Source organism: Gopherus evgoodei, chromosome 1 (genome assembly GCF_007399415.2).
Source record: "Gopherus evgoodei ecotype Sinaloan lineage chromosome 1, rGopEvg1_v1.p, whole genome shotgun sequence".
Lineage (NCBI taxonomy): Eukaryota > Metazoa > Chordata > Testudines > Testudinidae > Gopherus > Gopherus evgoodei.
In genome coordinates, this window is record NC_044322.1 from 354,481,169 (window position 1) to 354,502,996 (window position 21,828).

The window sequence follows — 21,828 nt, forward strand, 5'->3', positions numbered from 1 at the left end:
ATGTGACCTCAGGAGAGAAATCAGAAATGTGGAAATGAGGTAGGACTTCTTTTATTGCCTCCAGAGAGGTGATGTAGTAAGAGCCCAGCACTGCACTCAGTCCTCCTAAAGCCCTCAAATTATTCCCACCTGTGGTGCTGAGAGAGTAAGTGAAAGGAAGTGGAACATTATAGTTTTCATGAGCTAATCCAAGGAAACTGACTGCTCAGGTTTCCATTTCTTCCGGCAATAATAATTTACACTAGGGCTGCACTCTTTTGTTATTTTCTGCGCAGCCAGAATGGTCTCTTCAAGATAACAGATATTTAAACTGCAATTTACGAAGAGGAGGTAGCCAGTAATCTATAGGTATTCAGAAATTTCTCATCTCTTAGGTCTCTGGCTGGCTCAATACAGTATGCTTTTAAAACAAAACAGACATCCCTTAGGAAATCCTGAAGGCATGTACAAGAGCTTTGAAACAGAAAGTAAACACACACAATCCTCCTGTTGTACCTTTGCTTTGGGGTGGGTTCTGACTCCTGTCTCGGAGAACATTAATCTGGTAGACAGCTCCGTAAGGCTCAAAAAGTTCTTTTAGCTCTTTTTCCGACCATGAACGTGGGATTTGTCCAACAAACATCTTAATGGCATCTGGGTCTGGTTGGTCTGAGTGATCCAAAGCTCCATTCATCTTGTTAGCTGTGCCGTTACTAGAAAGTGGAACAAAGAGATAAAAATAATAGGCATAGTTAGGAGACTGAGCATTTTTGATGTATAGTAGATGCAGAAAAAGATGTCAACAGGGCACAATGGGGAAAAACTGTGCTTAATTAACAGTATAAATGTTACGAACAAAAGCAATGCAAAAATGGCATTACATTTTTCATTGAGACTGGTTTTCACTGCAGGCTGCTGCTTAATATGGTTAAATCAGAAAAGAGCTGGAAAATACAAGCCACAAACCAGTACTTTTGCATCTTAAAGTGAAGGATAATTATGAATAAGTGGAGATTTCTATATACAGCTGCTGTAAACAGCACCAAACAGCTACTGGAAGAAATAAGGCTGTGCCTGATATATATATATATATATATATATATATATATATATATATATATATATATATATATATATATATGTGTGTGTGTGTGTGTGTGTGTGTGTGTGTGCACGCGCGTGTTTTGTAATAAGTCACATGAAAGGAATATGAAATGCTTGGCAATCTGTCAGATGACTAATGCAAGTTGCCAGCGATGAATTTGCAGATTGTGTGAAGCATCCATGTGTGCATCAAATTAGGATAATATTGCCTAGAATGGAAAACACTCCAGCTATGCGGCTGGTTGCTGCCGATTAGTTGCCTACACTTTTAAAAAGGGAATGGGTGCACTCTGGAACAAAAGAGCACAATTCAGGAGGGGAAGACAGTTGCAGAATTGTCTGCTTTGTTCAGAAAATGAAAATAGTGCTTCAAAAAGTTTAGTGCCATGTAAATAACATTATATGTTTCAAATCATTCACACCCCATAAATTCCCTACCCTATCTAATTTCCAGATGTGCATTTACGTTTGAAACAACTATGCACTTTGAAAAAAAAATGTATTCTTGCTGATAATTTTGAATTTCTTGGAGTAGGAAAATTGCATATCACAGTACAACTTTTCCTGAATGTTAGGAAAACAAATTAGTTTATATACTAAATAAAGGTAAAATGCATAAAACTCAAGTCACCACTGGTAATTAACAATAATCATTTCGAAACTCTTTTCTTGGACCAAGATTTCCTATAGTAACTAGTAGTAATTTTGGGTGACCAATTCGACAAACCTTAAAGCAGCTTAATTTTCAGAAAGTGCTGAGCACCCATCCTCTGAAACTCAGGACTCTTTAAGGCACGTCAAAAGTTGAGGCTCCCAGAATCCCCCCGTCATTTTTGAAAATCTTGGCTTTGGATCATAGTTTCTCTAGCTGATACATGCCCAGAAGAGAACACCCATATCACTCAAGGGCTGGAGACTGCACAAAGACCAAGCCATACATTTTACCTTTTTTTTTTTTTTTTTTTTTTAATGTTTTTTAAAGCTCTGCATAATTTCCCTGCCTTAGGGCTAAAACTTAGGCAAAGAGAAATTATTCAGTTTTTGGTAGTTCGCTTCCTCTGAAGCATAGTGCACCTGAACACATTAATATGCCCATATTAACTTTTGCACTTTTCCTAGTTATTGAAGAGAGGAGAAAGTTACGTGAAAAGCACATTTCAAAACTGATGATGAAAAGTTCCATCATTACTTTTGTCAAGTGTCTTTAACATGGCTCAATGGGCAATAGAATAAACTTCACTCACTCATTAACCTTCAATGACTCATCTCTTTCCTGAATTACGACAGGAGAAAAACCTGCAAGTCTCTTCTCAGGCAAAATTCCTATGGATTCTAGTAGGATTTTGGCCTAAATAAGGGACAAAAGGATTTTGCTCATCCCTTTCTATTTTCTTTAAATACACAAATATTCTAGCTCGTCTTACACCACTTCTTAGTTTCAAAGCTCTTTCACTAATCACAAGAACTCTAATGTGGCTCTTTGTGTTTGTGGGATCATTGCCATCACCCATCCATTTCAGCATAATGAATGAGAGAGAAATAACGCAGCAGAAAAACAAAGGCCCTAATCCTGCAAGTTGCTCCATGTAAGCAGCCTTCTTCACCCATGCAGAGGCTCACTGATTCCCCTGGCATTCCATGTGATGCAGATGTTCAACCATGCAGGGCAGCTTGTAAGTTTGGGGCTTCAATACTTTACTTATCAGAGTTAGATGTAGGAATGGCACAGTGAAATTCTATGGCCAATATTATGCAGCGGGTCAAACCTAATGATCCCTTCTGGTCTTGAGAACTGAGGAACCATATTTCACACTTACATTGTGCCTTTCCTTTGAAAGTTAAAAAACAAACAAACAAACAAACAAACAACCCTCCCCATCTGATCTATTCAGAGGAGATTTCCGAAGACAAATGGCTATTAGACACCAAACTCCCCATCATTTAAATTCAGGCACTTAATTGCTATTTGGGCCTTTGAAACCTCCCCCTTATGTATTTCATACCATTTTAGAAACACTGACTAGCTAAATTCTGCAGTGTACCCTTTGCTTTGATAGTCTTTATACTGGTTCATATATTTTGGTTAGGAAGCAAGCCAAGATTACTTGGACTTTGATTTCTTCCTTATTTATGTTAATGTGCAATATTTTAGAAATATTAACAAACATAATTCATTATTGAAAGTTCTATTCTCTACTCCTTTTCTCCTCCAGCGTGTACATTCATCATATACACACAAAGGTATAGGGTCAAAATTATGCCACAAATTGCACTCGAAGTGTACACATTGGTAGCCTTGTTCTGTGTAGGAGGAAAAAACAATGGCAATGTGATGGCACCACTCTGTTTCTAACTAACGAAACAACTGAAACTGACCTTCAGAAAACACATCAACACAAACAAACAAAATCAGTGTTCATTCCAATGAATCCCTGTCATCTTTACGGGCCTGATTCAGCAAAAGCCCTTAGTATATGATTAAATCCATCCCAATTCAACAAAGCAGCTAAGCACTTGCTTAACTTTTATGGAATTTAAGGGGGATTAAATTAAGCATGTTCTTAAGTGCTTCACTGAATATGGATTTTGTGTTTAATTTTCAGCCCTTGCTGAAGTGCTTTGCTGAATCAGGACCTAAACAAATAGCTGAATGATGGAATTTAAAACTCTTGGGTTTCTATTCTTGGTTTGCCACTGACTCACTGCATTATCTTGGGCACTCAAACCTTTCTGTGACAAATTTCTACCCTTTTCAACACCTGTGCAAGCCCATTGACAGCAGGTGGGTGAAGGAAGAACAAAATTTGTCCTTGTCCACGTAAACTTGTGCAACTGTTCAATGGGTTTATAATGTTTTCCTATTTGCAACCATGGAGTTGGTCTTAAAAGTATATTGACACCAATAGAAAAAGGGGGTAGGTAAGTTATATCCACATAAATGGGATGCGTTTCTGTGGGCATACATGGGCTAGTCTTTGAAGGTGCTGAATGACTCTTTGTAGGTTTGGAGCTCTCTCACTTGCCACTGAGTTCCAGGAAAGTTGAGACTAACACATCCCTTGGGCCCACAATCTATTTTAGGGTTTTACAGTTGTGCCTATCACCGTAGGAGGCTAATGCCAGGACCATTCATAAAGATAAATCAACTGGGAAAAAATGAGAGGAAGAACTGTTTTTAATTAATCCAATTTCTACGGTCTACTCTGAGCACACGCTGAGAATCACAATGCTACAAACACCTGCATTAAGATTCAACTATCACATTGTCTGTTTGGGGAAATAAGTAATGTCCTTTTGAGCAGGATATGGTCAAGATGATGAGATGAATGGCATAATCTCCAAGCAACTCCCAAAAAAACTAAAAAAGGAAACCCCAACTAAAGGAGGAAAAACCGCTATGCCCTTAACTTCCTCTTGCCTAGAAAATATTTTGTATTAGGCTGAGACTTGTTGGTCATCAATGAGAAGGAGCCGTTTTGTCACTTGGCTTTGCCGATACACCGGAACCCAGTGGAAGTGGCTCTCTCCCCTCACCCCCTCACTCAGGAAATAACAAGGGAAAAAAGAGAAACCACACACGAAACTTTACTTCCATGAGGAAACAAACCAATACTCTGGAAAGCTTAAGACCTCTACTATTTCTTGAACGTGTGAGCACAAAAGGGAGCTGCGTCTAGGGGACACTAACGAGAGCAGAATCCCATGACAATTACTGTCAGTACCCAGATGATGATGTATCGAAAAGAAAATTTAGGTTATGCGGCCAGCTGCCTCTACGCTGCAGTAAGCCTCCCTCTATGGCCAATTTAGTCCACTGGACTCACGGGTGACCCAGCACGTTATCCTAATCACTGACAAGGTGTCATCTATATTGTGGAGAGCAGCCTGAGGGCAGAGATTAAGCCAGTGAGTGAGTGACTTGTGGTTGCTGCCAGAGCATCCTTTCTCTCAATTTGTGCCATTTTTCCTTCTAATAACCTACCTATTGTTCCATCATTTCAGGAAGCTGACAGGACCATTCTTTGAGGAGCAATACATTGTTTTGTTATTACTTACATTTACTAGCAGCATCCCACTCTTGTTTTTAATCCCAGCAAATCTACTGGGAGTGAATTTATTACTAATTAGAGATGGGTCCCGGAACCACAGTGTTTGGGTCTGGATCTTAAGATACCAGGTCAGACTCATTTCCATTCACAAGCCAATTGTTCAACAGTCAGTGGTAGTGATCAAAATAGCTTCGTTTCTTGGCCTGATGTGAATCTGTTATTTTGGTTAGCTTCTTCTCCCCATCCCAAGCCTCACCCAACTCCAATTACTTTAATGTTTTGTCCAGATTTGCCTTTCCTTCTATGATCCAGTGCTACAAAACATGGGCTCAACTGTAAACAAATGATTAAGGCCCCTCCCTCCAGCTTAATAGTATTAATGCCCTATAGATGTAGAAAGGCTCGGAAATGTATAAGGAAAAAATAGGCTGCAAGTGAACGAACTATTAAATCCATCTTAATACAGAGGCACTTTAGTTTCATAGTAGTAAATGTTTAGTACCCGTAAGCCCCAACTGGGATGGGGGACCAATTGGGTTGGGTTCTGGGCACACACAGAAAAGGGCCAATCCCTGCCCTCAAACCCTTATAGTGTTAAAGCTGATGTGCTGAACATATAAATTACTGTATTATTGTAGATTTATAAGCACCTTTTACCTGGAAGGATTACAAGATGCTTTACAAACTTGCCATATGCAGGAATGACTTCATCCTTGGGTGACATGCAACAGCGATGTAACACCACACAGCACTCCCACACAGCAGTTTAAGCCAGAAAGTAAAGAACAATATCATATCCAATTGAAACAGGGAGGGGTGGGGGTGTTTATAGATGCAGAATGTAATTAACCAAATTGGATTTTGGCCAGGACACTAAGGGACACCGCCACTTGCACATTAAAATAAAGTGCCTTTGGGTTTTTAACAACCACACTTGATCAGGATGATGTGTCATGGAAAAGATGGCCCCTCCAGTAGCTTATTGTCCCATAAGCACTTCCCTGGAGCAGTGGTTTAAAACTTACTCCAACAGAAGAATGCTTCTTTGCAAATCATCACCATCTCTTGGTGTAACACCCTGTGCTCTCCTTAGCAGAACTCCTATAAACCACTATGTTTCATTATTCAAATTAAATTAAGTTCCATATGTATCCATAAAAGCGACTGCTGAAAAGATTTGACACCACAGCTTGTTAACACAACAGCGCACTGCAGGGCTTTCAATCCAGTGAATGCAATCATATTGTACACGAGTAATACAAGACTTATAGTGCTCCTCTCTGCTTTGTAACTCCATTCATGCTGCCCTGGTGCTTGTATAACAAACTGGTATTTATAAAGAAGCTTGACAGAAGCTGGGAATGGGCGATAGGGGATGGATCACTTGATGATTACCTGTTCTGTTCGTTCCCTCTGGGGCACCTGGCATTGGCCACTGTTGGAAGACAGACTACTGGGCTAGATGGACCAATGTTCTGACCCAGTATGGGTCACTATCTTCTGCATATCAAGGGCAGTTGGAACTTCACAGCAATGCAGTAGGGAGAGAACTCCCATCCCTTCAGCCCCCAAATCATTGACCCTTACTCATTCTGTTAACAGATTATGGCTTATGACAAACAGCTGAGCAGTTCTGACTCCATCCAGTAGTCAATGGCACATACACAAACTATGATATTAACTATTTTGATTGCAGTTTTAACTCCAGACATGCAATGCTCTGAGTGAGCCGGTTGATAACAATATTATTTTTTCCTTGCCAATGTCTAATAATAAGCAAGTAATAAGCAATGAACAATATATGCAAAGATATTTTTCACAGATGCCTTCATGGTTTGCAGAAAATATTTGCAGCCATGTTAGTGCTTTAGAAAGACAATAGATGAGGGAATCCCTTTTACTGGGCCCCCATATAGTTCAAAGTTCAAACATTTAATTACTTATTCCCAAATAATTCACAATGTGTCATTTCTTCAGGGCCAGAAGCTAGGCTCTGCCAACACCTGATCTATTTGCTAAATCTCTGGCAATGTAATATCATGCAAACCACTGTAACCAGTTGCTGTAATAAGTGTTCTCTTGTTTCATCACTGAATCCAAATTTAGCATATGCAACGCAAGGCTTGGATATACATTATTATTATAGGAGCTGCTGAAGAGACAAGGAAAATCCCAATAATCTCTGTCAATTGGATTTAACTCATAGGTCAGAAGGGACCAATCTGATCATCTAGTCTGACCTCCTGCACAAGGCAGGCCACAGAACCCCACCCATCCAATTTGCTGTACATATTGGAGCAAATACGATCCTTTACTATGGGGATTTACAGCTTCATAGATTGGCTCTAAGAATTCTACTGCCCAAGACAAACCTGTAAATGTCTGCCCCTAACAAATTACACTCATGCAGTTACTGGATGTTTAATTGCTCCAGGCCATCAGCTGCTTAGCCAGCATGGCAGAGCCAGCCCTGCTTATGTGTCTAGTCAAAACCGATTGATTTAAGGCCATGATTTCAGATTGAACTCTGAATGCTTTGTACTTTTGTCAAGTCAAACTACAGATTCACTTTATGTTAATGTAATATTTTTGGAGACTGAATGTTTCCTAAATTGTGTAGTCAAGTAACAATATACCTGCAACCGTTGTGCATTTGCTGCATCAAATCTTCAAAAAAAGCTATGTCCAAATCAATTAATAAAATCAGAGAAACCTAATGATCTTAACTTTTCCAGTTACCTGTGCCCGCACAGTCTATCCTAGAACAATTTGTAATGATTTATGGATGCATACGTACTATACACGAACACCTAATTCATATTGTTACCCACAGATATACAGCATGGGGAATAAAATATATGCTTTTCAGCTCCAACAGAAATAGGCTTCTGCTTAGTAAGTTTATAACACAGCTTTTGCTAGCTCAACCAATAGCAGAAAAAACTATATATACACACAACTGACCATATGTATCAACCCAGACAGGGTACCAACTCCTTTTGTTTAAGTGTTCAGTAGTCTAGTCCTCTAAAATGGATTTTCGAAGGAGCCTAGAAATTTGGGTGTTTAACACCCTTAGGTTTTTTGTTTTTTTTTAAATTCTAGTATATCCTATATATCATACAGCTATAGCTAAAGGAAAAGCTTAGAGTTCAGGTTGCAGAGACCTGTGCTTTAGAAGCTGAAGGTTCAGAATTCTGCTCCTTGATGTTTAGTGTGTGTAGACAGCGGATTACCATTATGACTGTGACTGTATGTATGTATGTAAATATATCCAATGGCTGTGGAGCGCTTAACATGTGTTTAATTACTGACTGCCTTATTCTACCTTGCAGAGAGAAGTGACTCACATACACACAAAGCCATGACATAACGCCCATTGTGGGAGCTTTACATTTTAATGTTCTTTACTTTCTGTTGACCTACTCAAAGACAGTTGCTTGCAGATATATTTATCTCTGTGTTTTTCAATTGGACATTCTAGTTCTAAGGATACTATGGTCTGTAAAAACCACTAACTTTATTCTTCTTCAAATCCTCTCTCAGAACGCACTTCTGCCACAATAAAACACGGGCTGCTGACCGCATCTAGGATGCTGGTGAACAATGAACATTGCTTACCGTACACTTGTTTGTTTCACTCCTTCCTATCTTTTCCAGTTGCATCTTCACTTGGGATTGTAAACTCTTTGGGGGCAGAGACCATGTCTTTGTTGCTTAAGAGCTTATATCATGTCTAGCATAAACAATGGGGCCCAACAAGGGCCTCTAGTTACTACTGCAATTCAGATAATCGGTGCAAGAGCTCATGTAGTTCTGCAGTCATAATTATGCACTTGGAACACTGATTTAAATATTTTTTAAAAATGAAACTGATTTTGAGGTAGCTGACCACTTAATATTAATGAAAATTATTACTAATGTTGTGCTTTCCTAATTAGACACTTTTTACAATGAAGTGTACTTCTTTTCTGTCTGACAGGAGACATTGGTGTTAACAGTTGTTTTTTTTCAAAATTTGATTACACCAAAATGTTCACACACTTGTGACATGCGGGCAATTGAATTAGAATAGTGCTATGCGCTTAAAATTCAGGTCATGTAGGAGCATCTGTTTTCTTGTCAACAACCTCACCCTCACCACAGATGCTAAACACTTATTGCTAAACATTTACTAAGTTATTACTCAATTCCGTTTCCTTGGCTCAAAAGACTTTAGACACCAAATATTAAAAAAAAACCCTTTAATGTTTTAAAAGGGGATGACTAACAACGTGCCAGTTTTAGTGAGTTTATCCACATGTTATTCTGAGGTTTACAAGGATTTTCTTCGTTGTAAATGGGGCACAATGTCCAAGAGAAGGAAAAAAATGTTTTGAAAAACAGTACCAGTTCCCCAGCAGAAAAGTCAAATGATTATTGCAGGAAGTACTTTAGACTAACAGGTTCTAAGACTGGCACAGACACACATATCCAGCAGCTTACTGATGAAGTTTACAAGACCCAGAATGTTATTTTAGTAGGGTCCAAACACATAGGGCAAAAAGGGAGAGGCCAACAACTAACATCCAATATTGCTGCTTTATCTAAGTAGCTTTCTTAAAAATGGAATGGAAGACCACAGCACTGCTCATATTAAGGATTTAGCCAGTTGCATTTAGCGGTGCTTATTTATGGGAAATACCTGAAATAGTCAAAGCAAGCTGTGACATTCAATTTTCTTATTTTTAAAAATAATATACTATCAGGCCTTCCTTTGTCTCCCATGCCCTCTTTAGAAACAGAATTATTTCCCAAATTGTAATGTAATTGTAATTTCAAGTGCATGAGCATCATTATATCAAAATCCCCCTCAGATGATTTTTTTTTTAAAGTAAAGTCATTTCTTCATTTTTTTTGACACCACATCTGGCATGTAGAATACAGATGATCATTTGTTTATATATCTGTCTAATGGCCTTTTCCAAACACAGCCAGATGGAGCCTTTCAAAATCAAATTAATTTCAGATTAATTCACTCTGGACCCACTCCAGTTTCATGACTCTATGCTTTGAGCCACTATCTAAATTGATTTAGAGTCATGAACTTAAAGAGCTCAAGTCCTTAGGTATAAGAAAAAAATTAGTACAAGATCATTCTTGCAAAGTAAAAGGAAAAAAAAAACAACCCAGCAATCACAAGTTACTGCTGTTTAAAAAAAAAAATCTTTATAGTGTCATAATCAGCCATAAATAATTTCATATTTAATCCAAAAAATGACAGTGAAATTTACATCTTCAGTGCTCTTATATCTCTTGATGAGTCCAATAACATTAATCAACCTAATTCTACACCAGAATCAAAGATGTTGTAAACTTTTGCAATAAACAGCTGTCACAATAAGAAAGCAGACAGGTAATATTAAAAATCTCTAATGCAACAGATTTAATCTAAGGAACTATGAAAAATGTAGCCTGCAAATATACTGGGCTTGCATGCTGTCAATCGCTATGGATGCCTTTTTTATCTCACTTGTTTCAATTGCAATTTGGGTTTCCATGGAGATGTAACAGTCAATTCTGGAAAATTATAAGATAAATGTCAGGCAGTGATAACATTGTTAATGAAGCTTCATTGACAAGCAGCACTACGCTTGCAATAATAAGCATAATTCTATTAGCATATGTATAACCTGTCCAGGAAAAAAAATAACAGGGAGAGAATATTAAAAAAATAAAAGTGCATGTGTAACTATCTTTATTTGAAATGAAACTCTACCATGAATTCCTAATAAATAGGAAAGATATTGGCTCTATATGTAATTGCTTAATTCCTTTTGAAATTCTCACACTCTGCTATCACTCCAAAAGATCACTTTGCTGACAGACGCAGACACATTATTGCACAGTATGACACTTGTTTCCTTACAACATGCGGTTGGAATGATCTCTTACACATAACACTTAATAGTGTGTCTTATAATGCCCCAGTACCACTGCTGAGAGTTAGGCAGAAAGATTTGCATCTTGAAGGAGAATCCCCACCCCCATCCTCCACTTGTGCACCCCTCCCAGATTTGTGCGACTAGTCCATCTTGATGCAAGGCTTAAAATTGTTTAAAACGGCACTGTCTGGTGCGACAGAGATTCTGCCAACACGGTGCTCAATGACTCATAGCTGAAAAAGGGCTTTCTGGGATGGGGACTGAGCCCTTCCTTTCCCTGCTGAGTTCAGGGCATGATCTCCAGCTAGGGGACAGCACCAGAAAATCAGAGTTTTAATTGAACAGGTTAATTATATGGAAATATGGGTGGTGAGCTTAGGATGAGACAGGAAAAAGTTACAAGGTAGATACTCCAAGGCAGTGTGGTCTAGTGGGAAGACCCTGGATTTTGAATCAGGAGACCCGGGATACGTTCCCAGCTTTTCTCTCAGTGATCTGCTGTGTGTGACCTTGGGTAATTTGCTTCCATTCCCTCTCCAACCTTTTGTCTGCCTGTTTAGATTGTAAAATCTTTGGGGTTAGGATAGACTCTTAGTCTGTATACAGTGCCTAGCTCGGTGGGTCCCTGCTTTCCACTGGGGGTTCTCAATGCTACTGTAATACAAACAAAAATGATGAAAATCAAATTCAGGGACTGACCTGTTCTGGCAGGAGAGGAGGAGGAAATAGCATTTCAACAGAAAATGCCATAACCCCAACTGCCTCATGGAAAGTAGGTAGGAAAATAAAGCCCCATTGCTTTTGGTTATCCACTCTTTGGGAGGTGCTTAGATACTAAAGTAGTGGATGCTGTTATAAAAAGTAGCTAAATTAGCCAGTGCTGTGCACAAGTTGGGAGAAATGTGGATCTTACAGTTTTTAAAAGAAGGATGAGACTCGCGTCCACTCTCTCCTCTTCCATCTTTTTCCTATTTAATAATGAAAAACCTACTTGAATGATGCTGTTTCCGCATCACTGGTCAACAAAGACGACAACGATAACCCCCATGTAAACAGAGAGATAAATAACTGGCCTAAGATTTCACAGGAGCAAATACAACCCAATTGTTTTGCTGTTCACTGCCATGATCTAACAACTGGACAACGTTGTGCAGGAGAGAATCTTGATAACAGCTGAGAGATTATAGTGACTCGTTATATTATCACTAAATGTAATCATTTAGGGTAGGCTTTTCAAAAGCACTTAAGGGACGTGAAAAGAACAAGTTCCATTGACTTTCAATGAGCTCCTAAATCCCCTGGGTGCTTACAAAAGTTCCATCCTTAGGGATTGATTCTGCCAGTACTTTGAACCGTACATTATGCCATGAGCAGTTCCACTGATTTCAATGGAGTTGGCCTATGGAGTAAGGTACTACTCAAAGTAAAGAAGGGTGGCAGGATCAGGCCCTTGTAGGGTGCAAACACTGAGGGGCATACCTCAACTCCGCTCATCTTCAGTAACTCATTGGGAGGTTATGCAAGTCTCCATGCCCAAGCAGGCAAGCATGATAAATGGGTTACAGCTGGGAAGGCTTTCATCTGTGAACCTTAAACGATGAGATTTACTGCTGCAATTTTTAACAACAACAACGCTTGATTCAAATGTGCAAGATAGAAGCAAACTATTTGTGCTCATGTTGCTCTGTTTCCATGATGCATATGTTAAGAACTGCATGTTCTATTGCAATGTGTTTTCTAAACCCTTTGTAAAGGACTAGTTTTCATTAGCATTTTGGGTTGCCAAAGTTTCATGTTTTTACAGTTGTGAAAATGTTGGTCACAGAAGAAACAAGATGGCATAAAATAAGCCATCAAATGGTCTCAACCTTTTAATGTAAACTGGCAGGTGTAGTTATTATGCTTGAAGTTGTGCTAGAGCATCTTTTATTTATCCAAATCTTGCAACTAAATTGTTTTACTCCACAGGACAATGTGGTTACAACATTACTTTGAGGACTGTGAAAAAACAAACACATACATAATTTTCTTTTTTTAAATTAGCAACTGCCACTTTAAAGACATTTAAAAATGAACACCTCACAAGAACTGGAGTATACTGCAAGAAAAAATATATATTTTACCATTAAAAAACGCCCAGCAACCATCACCACCGCCCCCTAGTACCATTCCAAAATCATATGGCAGTGATTTAGGGGAACACTTTTGAGGTTAAAGTTAAACATCCATCTTTTGTTTTGCGTCTCCATGGTATTCGGTGCAAACGCATCTGTAGGAAAACATTAGAATGCAGCCATTTTGGAACTTTTGACAATTGACAGGAAAATATGCCTGAAAATTTGACACTACTGTGTATTTTAAGGTCACAGTAAATACTTGTAGCTGGGGGAATGTAAAAGGATGAAGTAAATTCCTCATTATATATTTTTGGGGAAGAGCTTATCATGATGGCTTATTGTTTACTGTAGCGGTTTTATGAGCAGCTAAAAAAGGATTCCAGTTCTGGTGGACTGTCTGACAGCTTTCCAGGAGAGATACGCCTGAGATACATGAGAGGTGGGGGGGGGGAGGTGGACAAAAAAGATGAGAATACATGATGGGCCTTTGTAGCCACCACATAAAGTGCAAAGCCTTTCGGTTTAAATTTGCACTGGATAACAGAAAAGATTTTTCAGTATTTGTAGATTTGTTTTTCGGCTCACTGTAATTTGCTAACCTGTGGAAGCAATGAGTCCAGGGCTTTGTCAGCAGTTACATTATTGTGAGATGTGTTGTCATTCATAGGGATCACCACTCTTCAAGTCACAGTTTCAGGAGAGTAGAAAAGGCTAATTTGTGATGACAAGTCTTTGGAGAACTTGAGGCTTTATAACACTCTAATCTTACAGCACCTAAGCCTGTTATAAACATTACTTCTTACATCCCCCTCCCTCGATGTATTATGATCGCCATTTTACAGATGGAGAAACCGAGGCACCGAGCAGTAAAATAACTAGCTCAAGGATGTGAAGAAAAATTGTGGAAGAGCCAACAAGGCAAGCTAGGATTCCTGGCTCCCAAGCCCCTGCATCCACCATTGGAATGCAATGTGCAGAAAAGAATTCACCTGCAGATGTGTGATTACTATACCTAACATTTTTTAAATGATTCAAGGCCTGATACCGCAGAATTGAAATCAGTGGTAGTTTTGTTAGTGACTTTAAATGGAGCAGGATTAGAATGGCTAGAAAATGCTTTTTGTGTCAAGGAAGTGCAAGGTGAAGCTCGCTGCGGGTGTAACTCAGGGAAGGTTATCCACCTCTCACGCCCACACAAGCATTCATGATAAATGGCTTCCAGCCGGGAAGCAGTTAGTCTACGAACGCACAACATGGAGATTTACTCAAGCAATTTCAAATTCACTAAGAGGGGTATTATGGACAGATTATTTTAAGTCACATTGGTGCTGTCAAAGGGGTTTGACATGACTGTTCTTGTGAGGTATAAGGTCATAGAGGAAAACATGATGGATGAATACAAGGAGGAAGTATTCCTAGTGGTCAGAGCAATGGCCTGGAAGCCAAGAAAGTTGGGATCAACTTCTGGCTCTGCCACAGACTCTTTGCTTGCTCTTGGGCAGGCCACTTCACCTCTCTGTGTCTCAAGTCTCCCTCCCTGTTCAATGTGTACAGTGATATTTTCCTGGTATTCTGAGATCCTTGGATGAAAAGCCCCACATAAACATCAGAACTGTTATTATATAATTGAAGATAAAAAAACCCTTCATAATTATGTTTTTCTCTCAACTTTAAGAGTTTCTAATCTGTCTTTTAAGGCAAACATTTGAAACGTAAGTAAATACAACAGCAGTAAAATGCTTTTCAAGATCCACTAGAATTGTTTTCATTGTGGTAACACCTTGAGGCACCAGTTATGGACCGTGACCCTATTGTGCTAGGCAATGTACAGGCACCTAACAAAAAGAGTGAACAATCTAATTTTATTAGTAAAACCAGAGGACTCCATAATGCAATCAAATGTTAAGAGACATGTTTTATACCCAGAAAAAGTTGATGTTAAAGAGGTTCCAGGTCTGGCTGTACGTTTGCCCTGATACATGATCTGCTTGCCAGGCACATGTTTATAGACTCTCTTCTTCAATATACATACACTCTTACTAAACCATTCTCTCAAACATATTGAAGCACACGTTTTCTCCCTCACCTATGTGATTAGCCTTAAATCGTAAGCAGCTGTCTCAATTTCCCAAACAATGCCTTTTCTGAAGACATGGTTGGAGGAACTGGTTTCCCATTCCTAATGAGGTTGAGATTAGGGTTTGGAGGGTGGAGAAGCTGAACCAGGGCCAGAAGTTTCTGGTTCAACAGCTATGAAATCTTGCAAGATGTTCTTGTGAGATTTCTGCCAAAAATGGCAGAAATCTCATCAAAATGAGCTGATCTTGAAAGCGTCTGCTCAAATAAATTTGTTAGTCTCTAAGGTTTCGCAAGTACTCCTCTTCTTTTTATGGATACAGACTAACACGGCTGCTACTCTGAAACAGGGCCGCCCAGAGGATTCAGGGGGCCTGGGGTCTCTGGCAGTGGAGGGTAATTCGGCAGTGGGGGTTCTTCTGCTCCGGGACTCACCGTCAAAGTACCCTGAAGACCCGCGGTGGTCCCGGCAATTCGGCGGCAGGTCTCGAGGCGGAAAGACCCACGAGAGTTTTCCGGGGCCCCTGGAGCAGGTGAAGGACCCTGCTCCAGGGTCCCAAAAAACTCTCATGGGGGCCCCTGTGGGGCCCAGGACAAATTGCCCCACTTGCCCCCACCTCTGGCCATCCCTGCTCTGAAACCTATCTGGGAATGGTAACCAAACTGGATCAAGAAAGCAGGTCAGTTTGGATCCATCCCAGAATTAAAGCTGCCTGGGCAGGTTTGGCCGCGGGGATTCAAATCCAAACCTACCCTGTGAAATTCCAAAGGGTGAGGGAATTCAGATCCGATGCTCCAGGTCAAGGCTTTCTCTAGCGTTTTTTGGTCACTTGTCCACTAGACCATCTGCTGTCTTGTAATATTTAATTATACGAACACTCTAGGATAGCATTTGTACAGACACTCTATTAGTAAATTTGCACTGTAATCTCATCAGCATTATAACAGCTAGCCAGTATGTGCAAGGAAAAATAACTTGGGTAATAACTTTGTATGTGAAAAATATTATTAATTATTATTATTATATAAAAGTTTCAAGCCTCTAGGAGCTTCTTATAAACAAGAACTAACTATAACAACTATAAAATCTTCCTTGACACAGCATCCTTATGATCGCTTTAATATTTCAGGAAGGATAAGGTCCTCCTGGAAAAGAAAAACAGACTACAACACACTTTCCCTTAGCCATATGGAGCAATAAGAAGCTTAGAGAGTCAGCAGAAGCATTCCTCTTATGAGTGCACAGAGGTACATGAGTGCTTGTGCTACTTATAGTTAAATCAAAACAGCACATCCTTGAGGGGTCATTAACTTTAAATTATAGCATGTGATTTCTGATTTTATACCAAAAATGAGCCTGCATTTCTTAACAGAAATATTGGTGTAAGTGAGACTGCAACTTTAGGGCAATGATGGAAGAGGGTTTTTCTACATCTATTCTTCTGTTGCTGAAGAACTTTATATACAGACTGACTAATGGCCTCATTTATGAGGAAAGGGCAACTCAGCGATGTTCTATATTTTTCTGAACTGAAAGGAAGGCTCCACGGTCAAACTGTCATTTTTAATCCTTGCATTGCTTGAGCATATTTAAAACAAACAACCGTGATTTTTTTTTTTAATGTTGCAGCAATCATGTTGTCTGTTAAATTACGAACCACATTTTCTATCATTTAGCCAGGTGACCTGAATAACATTTTTGCCCAGTTTCATGAATGATCCATATATTAAAAAAGTTTTCACCTCATTAATGATCGAGTTGATTTTTATTTTGTTTTTTACACTTGTCTTTTTAGGTCATGGATCAAATGTGACCTACTTTCCTATCAACTGTTTTTTTCCCAGTAGGCAGAGTAGAAATCCAATTGCTAAGAACACAGTATAAAACCACAGAATATCTCCCCTGCCTATCCTCTTTTTTTTCCCCCTTTATGGCATTTTTTCTCCCTCCCCCTCGGCAACTGTTCTGAACAAGATTCTGCTTTACATTCAGAGAAGCTAACAACAGAACTGTTTATAAGGACAAGCTTAGCACAAGAACAAGATTTTCTAATGACTACAGAGGCTCCTGGGGCTCTTCATGTTTAAAAATTATAAAGGAAGGAGTCTTGGTATTTAACTACTCCTAATTTTAAATCTCATGGTCTTAAACACAATAGCTCTTTCAACTTAAAAAAAAAAAAGACACCAATTAGTACTAGGAGCTTCTATGCAACCTACTAGTCCTCTGGTGACAGCGTTGTGTTTGCACTTATGATTTTCAAGGTTGACCAATGAGTCAGCAAAGCCAAAGTGACTTAAAAGCATTAAAGCATGCAATTGAAATGGCTTTTCATATACATTGCTGGATGGATCGCAATTAGCAAGGGAAATCAGTACAAGGCAAATATTGTAAGAGGAGAAAGAGATAAATAGGGATCTGATTTAAGTGAGATGGTGTTCATTTCGGAATAAATGAGCTCCAGATGTTGAAGCTGTTCTGACTGAATGCAGCCCTCTCTCCAACCAGGTAAAAAAATGTAATTCAAACAAGAAATTCAGTTGCTGATGCTCAGTGGATACTAAATACTCAGTGGAGACCCCATTGATTTAATATGTAGCACTTTCCATCTTTATATTGTGCCAATGTCCCTGCCTGGTAGAGGGATCCACTGTGAAGTGGAAGGTGATGTCATTTGGTTAAAATGTAAAACTGAGGTCTGGTACGCTTGTCATTAAAATTCCATGGCACTTGTAAAAGAAAGGATATTATTTCCAGTGTCTAGGCTAAATCTAAATGTGGGTAATTATATTCTTCCTCCTTAAATTGCTGGTTCATAACCAGGCAGAAACATGATGGCCTCCTTAAATTTCCACTGAAGCTTCAGATTGCTACATTGTTCATTTTAGCTCTTCTAAAATTAATTGTGTATTGTTGTGCAGCACATTTATACAACTATCAGAGGTGGCTGCATTTCAGCGGCAGGTGAAGCATATCCTATTATATAGTTTTTTAAGTGTTTTGGGATCCAGGCTGTAAGAGATTGTAATATATTATTAGAATTGGACAAAAAATAAAACTATAAATTAACAATCTTTTTGAAGTTTTTTTCTATTTCACAAGATTCAAAATAGACCCTTAAAAATATTTGAAACATTAAAAAAAAACAGATATTGATGATAATGGTAGGCGCTTACATTCAGGGCCGGCTCCAGGCACCAGTGTAGTAAGCAGGTGCCTGGGGCGGCCAATGAAGAGGGGGGTGGCACATCCGGCGGCAATTTGGTGGCAGGGCCGTCACTCCCTCTTGGAGCAAAGAACCTGCCGCCGAATTGCCGCCGATCACAGCTTTTTTTTTTTGGGTGCTTGGGGCGGCAAAAATGCTAGAGCTGGCCCTGCTTACATTCTATATGGCTAGCCACTAAAGGATGAAATGATCACACACCTTAAACCAAAGGTGGGTGAGGTAATATCTTTTATTGGACCAGCTTTCTGTTGGTGAGAGAGACAAGATAATACCTCACTCACCTTATGTCTCTAATATCCTGGCACCAACATGGCTACAACTACACTGCTTACCTTAGGTACACACAGTACTGCCACACAGCACCCAATCCTACACTCAACCTGTGTGACTTTATGTTTGTGAGCAGTCTTACTGAATTCAATGGAACTACTTTAGAATACATTGTATTGGAAAAGCCTCATTTCTCCACCATGCCCAATTACACAAAGTCTGTTCTATGCAGTTGCATGTTGGGGACTTTCAGCAAATGAAAAGGGTGGAGAAGTGAGAAGGAGCTTCCTCATATTTTAATTAATTAATTTTTTTACATAGGGGAAAGAAAATGGCAGGGCCAATACATACAGGGGTGCTAAATGAAATGTAAAAGCTTTTTGGGGAAAAGTGTGATTTGCTTAAGAGTTTAAAGCTACTCAATATGTTCTTTTTTAAAATGGCTTTTGTCTGCATGATTCTCAACAATCCATGCCTGATTTGAACGGCGATTGTTCCATGCACATTCACACACATTCTATGCTGCAAATCTATTTCTCTTTCCTATTTTTGGTTATTTCCCTTCAGCATCCTTTATCCCTGATCTCATACAGCTACCATCTGGCACTAGCTCCTGTGGTACAGCCCCACAGCACAGGGAGAAAAGGAAGTTAGAAATGGAAAAGACCTATTATCATCCAATCCTTCCCTTGGCCATTGTAGAATTGTTCCCTGCAGAACATTTACTAGTTCTTCTCTTGCTGTAGTCTAAAGAGAATCAACACACACACACCAGCCCTCTTTCTTCCAATGCCCAACAGTTGTTTCGCTACCACGTGACTCAAACTAGCAACAGCTACATGTTTACATTCCCATTTTCTTGTATTTTGGAAGGGAGAAGGCAGTTAATAGAATTCAACTGGATCATATATTCAGACTAGCTCCCAGTCTGGGCCTGATTCTCCACTGTTTTGCACTGTGTGTCGAGATAGCCACAGATTCAAAGCCTATTTAAATTAATGGGAAGACTTTCATTGATTTAAGTGGACTTCAGGTCATGCCTTTAAACGCATGCCAAGCGGCAGTCTTTTACACTGACTTTGCAAAGCACACTACAACGAAGACTCAGACCCATTTGTCTCTCCCATCTTCACTCTGTTTCCTTCAGTGTTACCTAGTTTGGGTAAAGTTGGGCGAATCCTGCAAAAAAATTCTGTTAATATTCCTTCCAAAAATTAAACATATTGTGTTTGTGCCCCTTTTGTGTTTCTGTTCCATTACTATTCTAGCAACTCACTTTACTGGCAGAAGTGTTCATGGAAACAGAGAGAATTTTAAATACCCGTTACAGGAAATTCATGCAAAGTGTCTTTTTAATTAGTCATAAGTGTTTGCACCAGAATTCTGATTTTAAGTGCTATACTCCAGACTGCGAATCCAGACCAGCTGAATACAGACTAGATACAATGAACAAGTTACCGTCCAAGAATTGGTTGCAGATATTATTCAGCAACAATTTCTGAATAAATAAATAAATTTGAGGAAATTGTGGTCTGTTCAATTAGAAGCAACATTCAAAGAATAAGTTATTTATTATGAACTATTTGCCCAGCTTTAATTATGTGTTGCATTTATTGACTCCTGCTCTACTTCATTAGCATTAGTTAAAATCCTTCATTTAAAAAAAACACACTGATATGATCTCTACTTCAGTTAACTGTTTAGTCAGCACATCACAGCCAGTAAAGTCCTTTCACGCTTAGACCAATAATGGCTTTAAACATTTTGGCCAATCTGCAATCAAGTCAATTACCTCAAATTATATACAATACAAAAAATATAGCCATGTGTGTATACAATACAATTATGGAATGCCAAAAGGAACTCTACTTTACAAGGATAAAGTATAAAATAGCAAATGTTTCTTTCCATTCACGGATTATGGTAAATACAATATTTGTTTTTAGAGTTCTGACTCTTCAGGGATTGCAAAGGAAAGTGCTTAACACAGAGATTCTATTTTGCTCCTGCACTATAGGAATGAAGATTATTTCATTAATGGGAGTATTTAGTCATATTCAAATACCATTACACACTTGTCCTGAAAACAGAAGTTAATAGAGCAATGGGCTACTGCATAGCCCTCTGCAGACTTGCAAGTAAATTTGGTCTATTTTTGAATTTCTAAGCAAGGGATTCTCTGGCAGGGAATTTCTAGGTTTTCTTTTTTTCTTCTGCTAATACTTCATAATCTGTGCTTTGAGTGACAGGAAAAACTAATGCTAGGGAAGGAGGGAAACATAGACCACAGCTGCTGTTCTACTGTATGAAGCACATAACCCAATTACTTTAAATCTGCTAAAAAGACACACTTTCAAGGAACAATGTAAAAATAAAAGTAATAATTAGAACAAAATCATACGATAAAATCCTGCCCAATTGAAATCAGCAGGAGATTTTCCACTGACTTCAGCGAGGACAGGATTTTACCCATAGAGCCTAACCCTGTGTGGACTGGGTTGGAGTGTCCTGCCATGACAAACTGCTCGAAGGAGAGACAAAGGACTGGCTAATATATTTTGTAGGACTGGTCACCTCCCTTAACTCAGACCCTGGGCCTGACTCTCAGCTGATATAAATCAGCATACACCCGATTTACAGTTGCTGAAAATCTGGGCCCCTGTAATTAAGGGTATTCTACACTGCAATCAGAGGTGTGATTGCAACATGTGTAGGGGCTTCAGCATGAGCTGTAGAAGCCCACAGAGGACCCTGGGTTCCTACCTGGGTGGCTAGCGCACACTGAAGCCCATGCTGCTACTTCCTCAATGCTGCTAAATACTTGTATTAGCTAAACCAAAGCCTGGTCCACACTACGCAGTTAAATCGATTTAAACAGCGTTAAATTGATTTAACGCTGTACTCGTCCACACTACAACACACTTTAAATCAATTTTAAGGGTTCTTAAAATCGATTTCTGTACTCCTCCCCAGTGAGAGGTGTAATGCTAAAATCGATATTACTATATCGATTTAGGGTTAGTGTGGACGGAAATCGAAGTTATTGGCCTCATCATTTTACAGTAGCTACCCACAGTGCACT

General features: G+C 39.2%; 1 protein-coding gene across 14 annotated transcripts in view; it reads right to left on the reverse strand.

Moving 5' to 3' along the window:
• CELF2 (CUGBP Elav-like family member 2) overlaps nt 1–21,828 on the reverse strand; it is a 690,477-nt gene that overhangs the window by 161,608 nt on the left and 507,041 nt on the right. For all 14 annotated transcript variants that reach the window (XM_030570388.1, XM_030570044.1, XM_030569870.1 and 11 more), the window contains one exon: nt 496–692. In XM_030570388.1, the coding sequence (XP_030426248.1) occupies nt 496–673 (178 nt within the window). In that variant the 5' untranslated portion in view covers nt 674–692. The remainder of the gene's footprint in view (nt 1–495; nt 693–21,828) is intronic.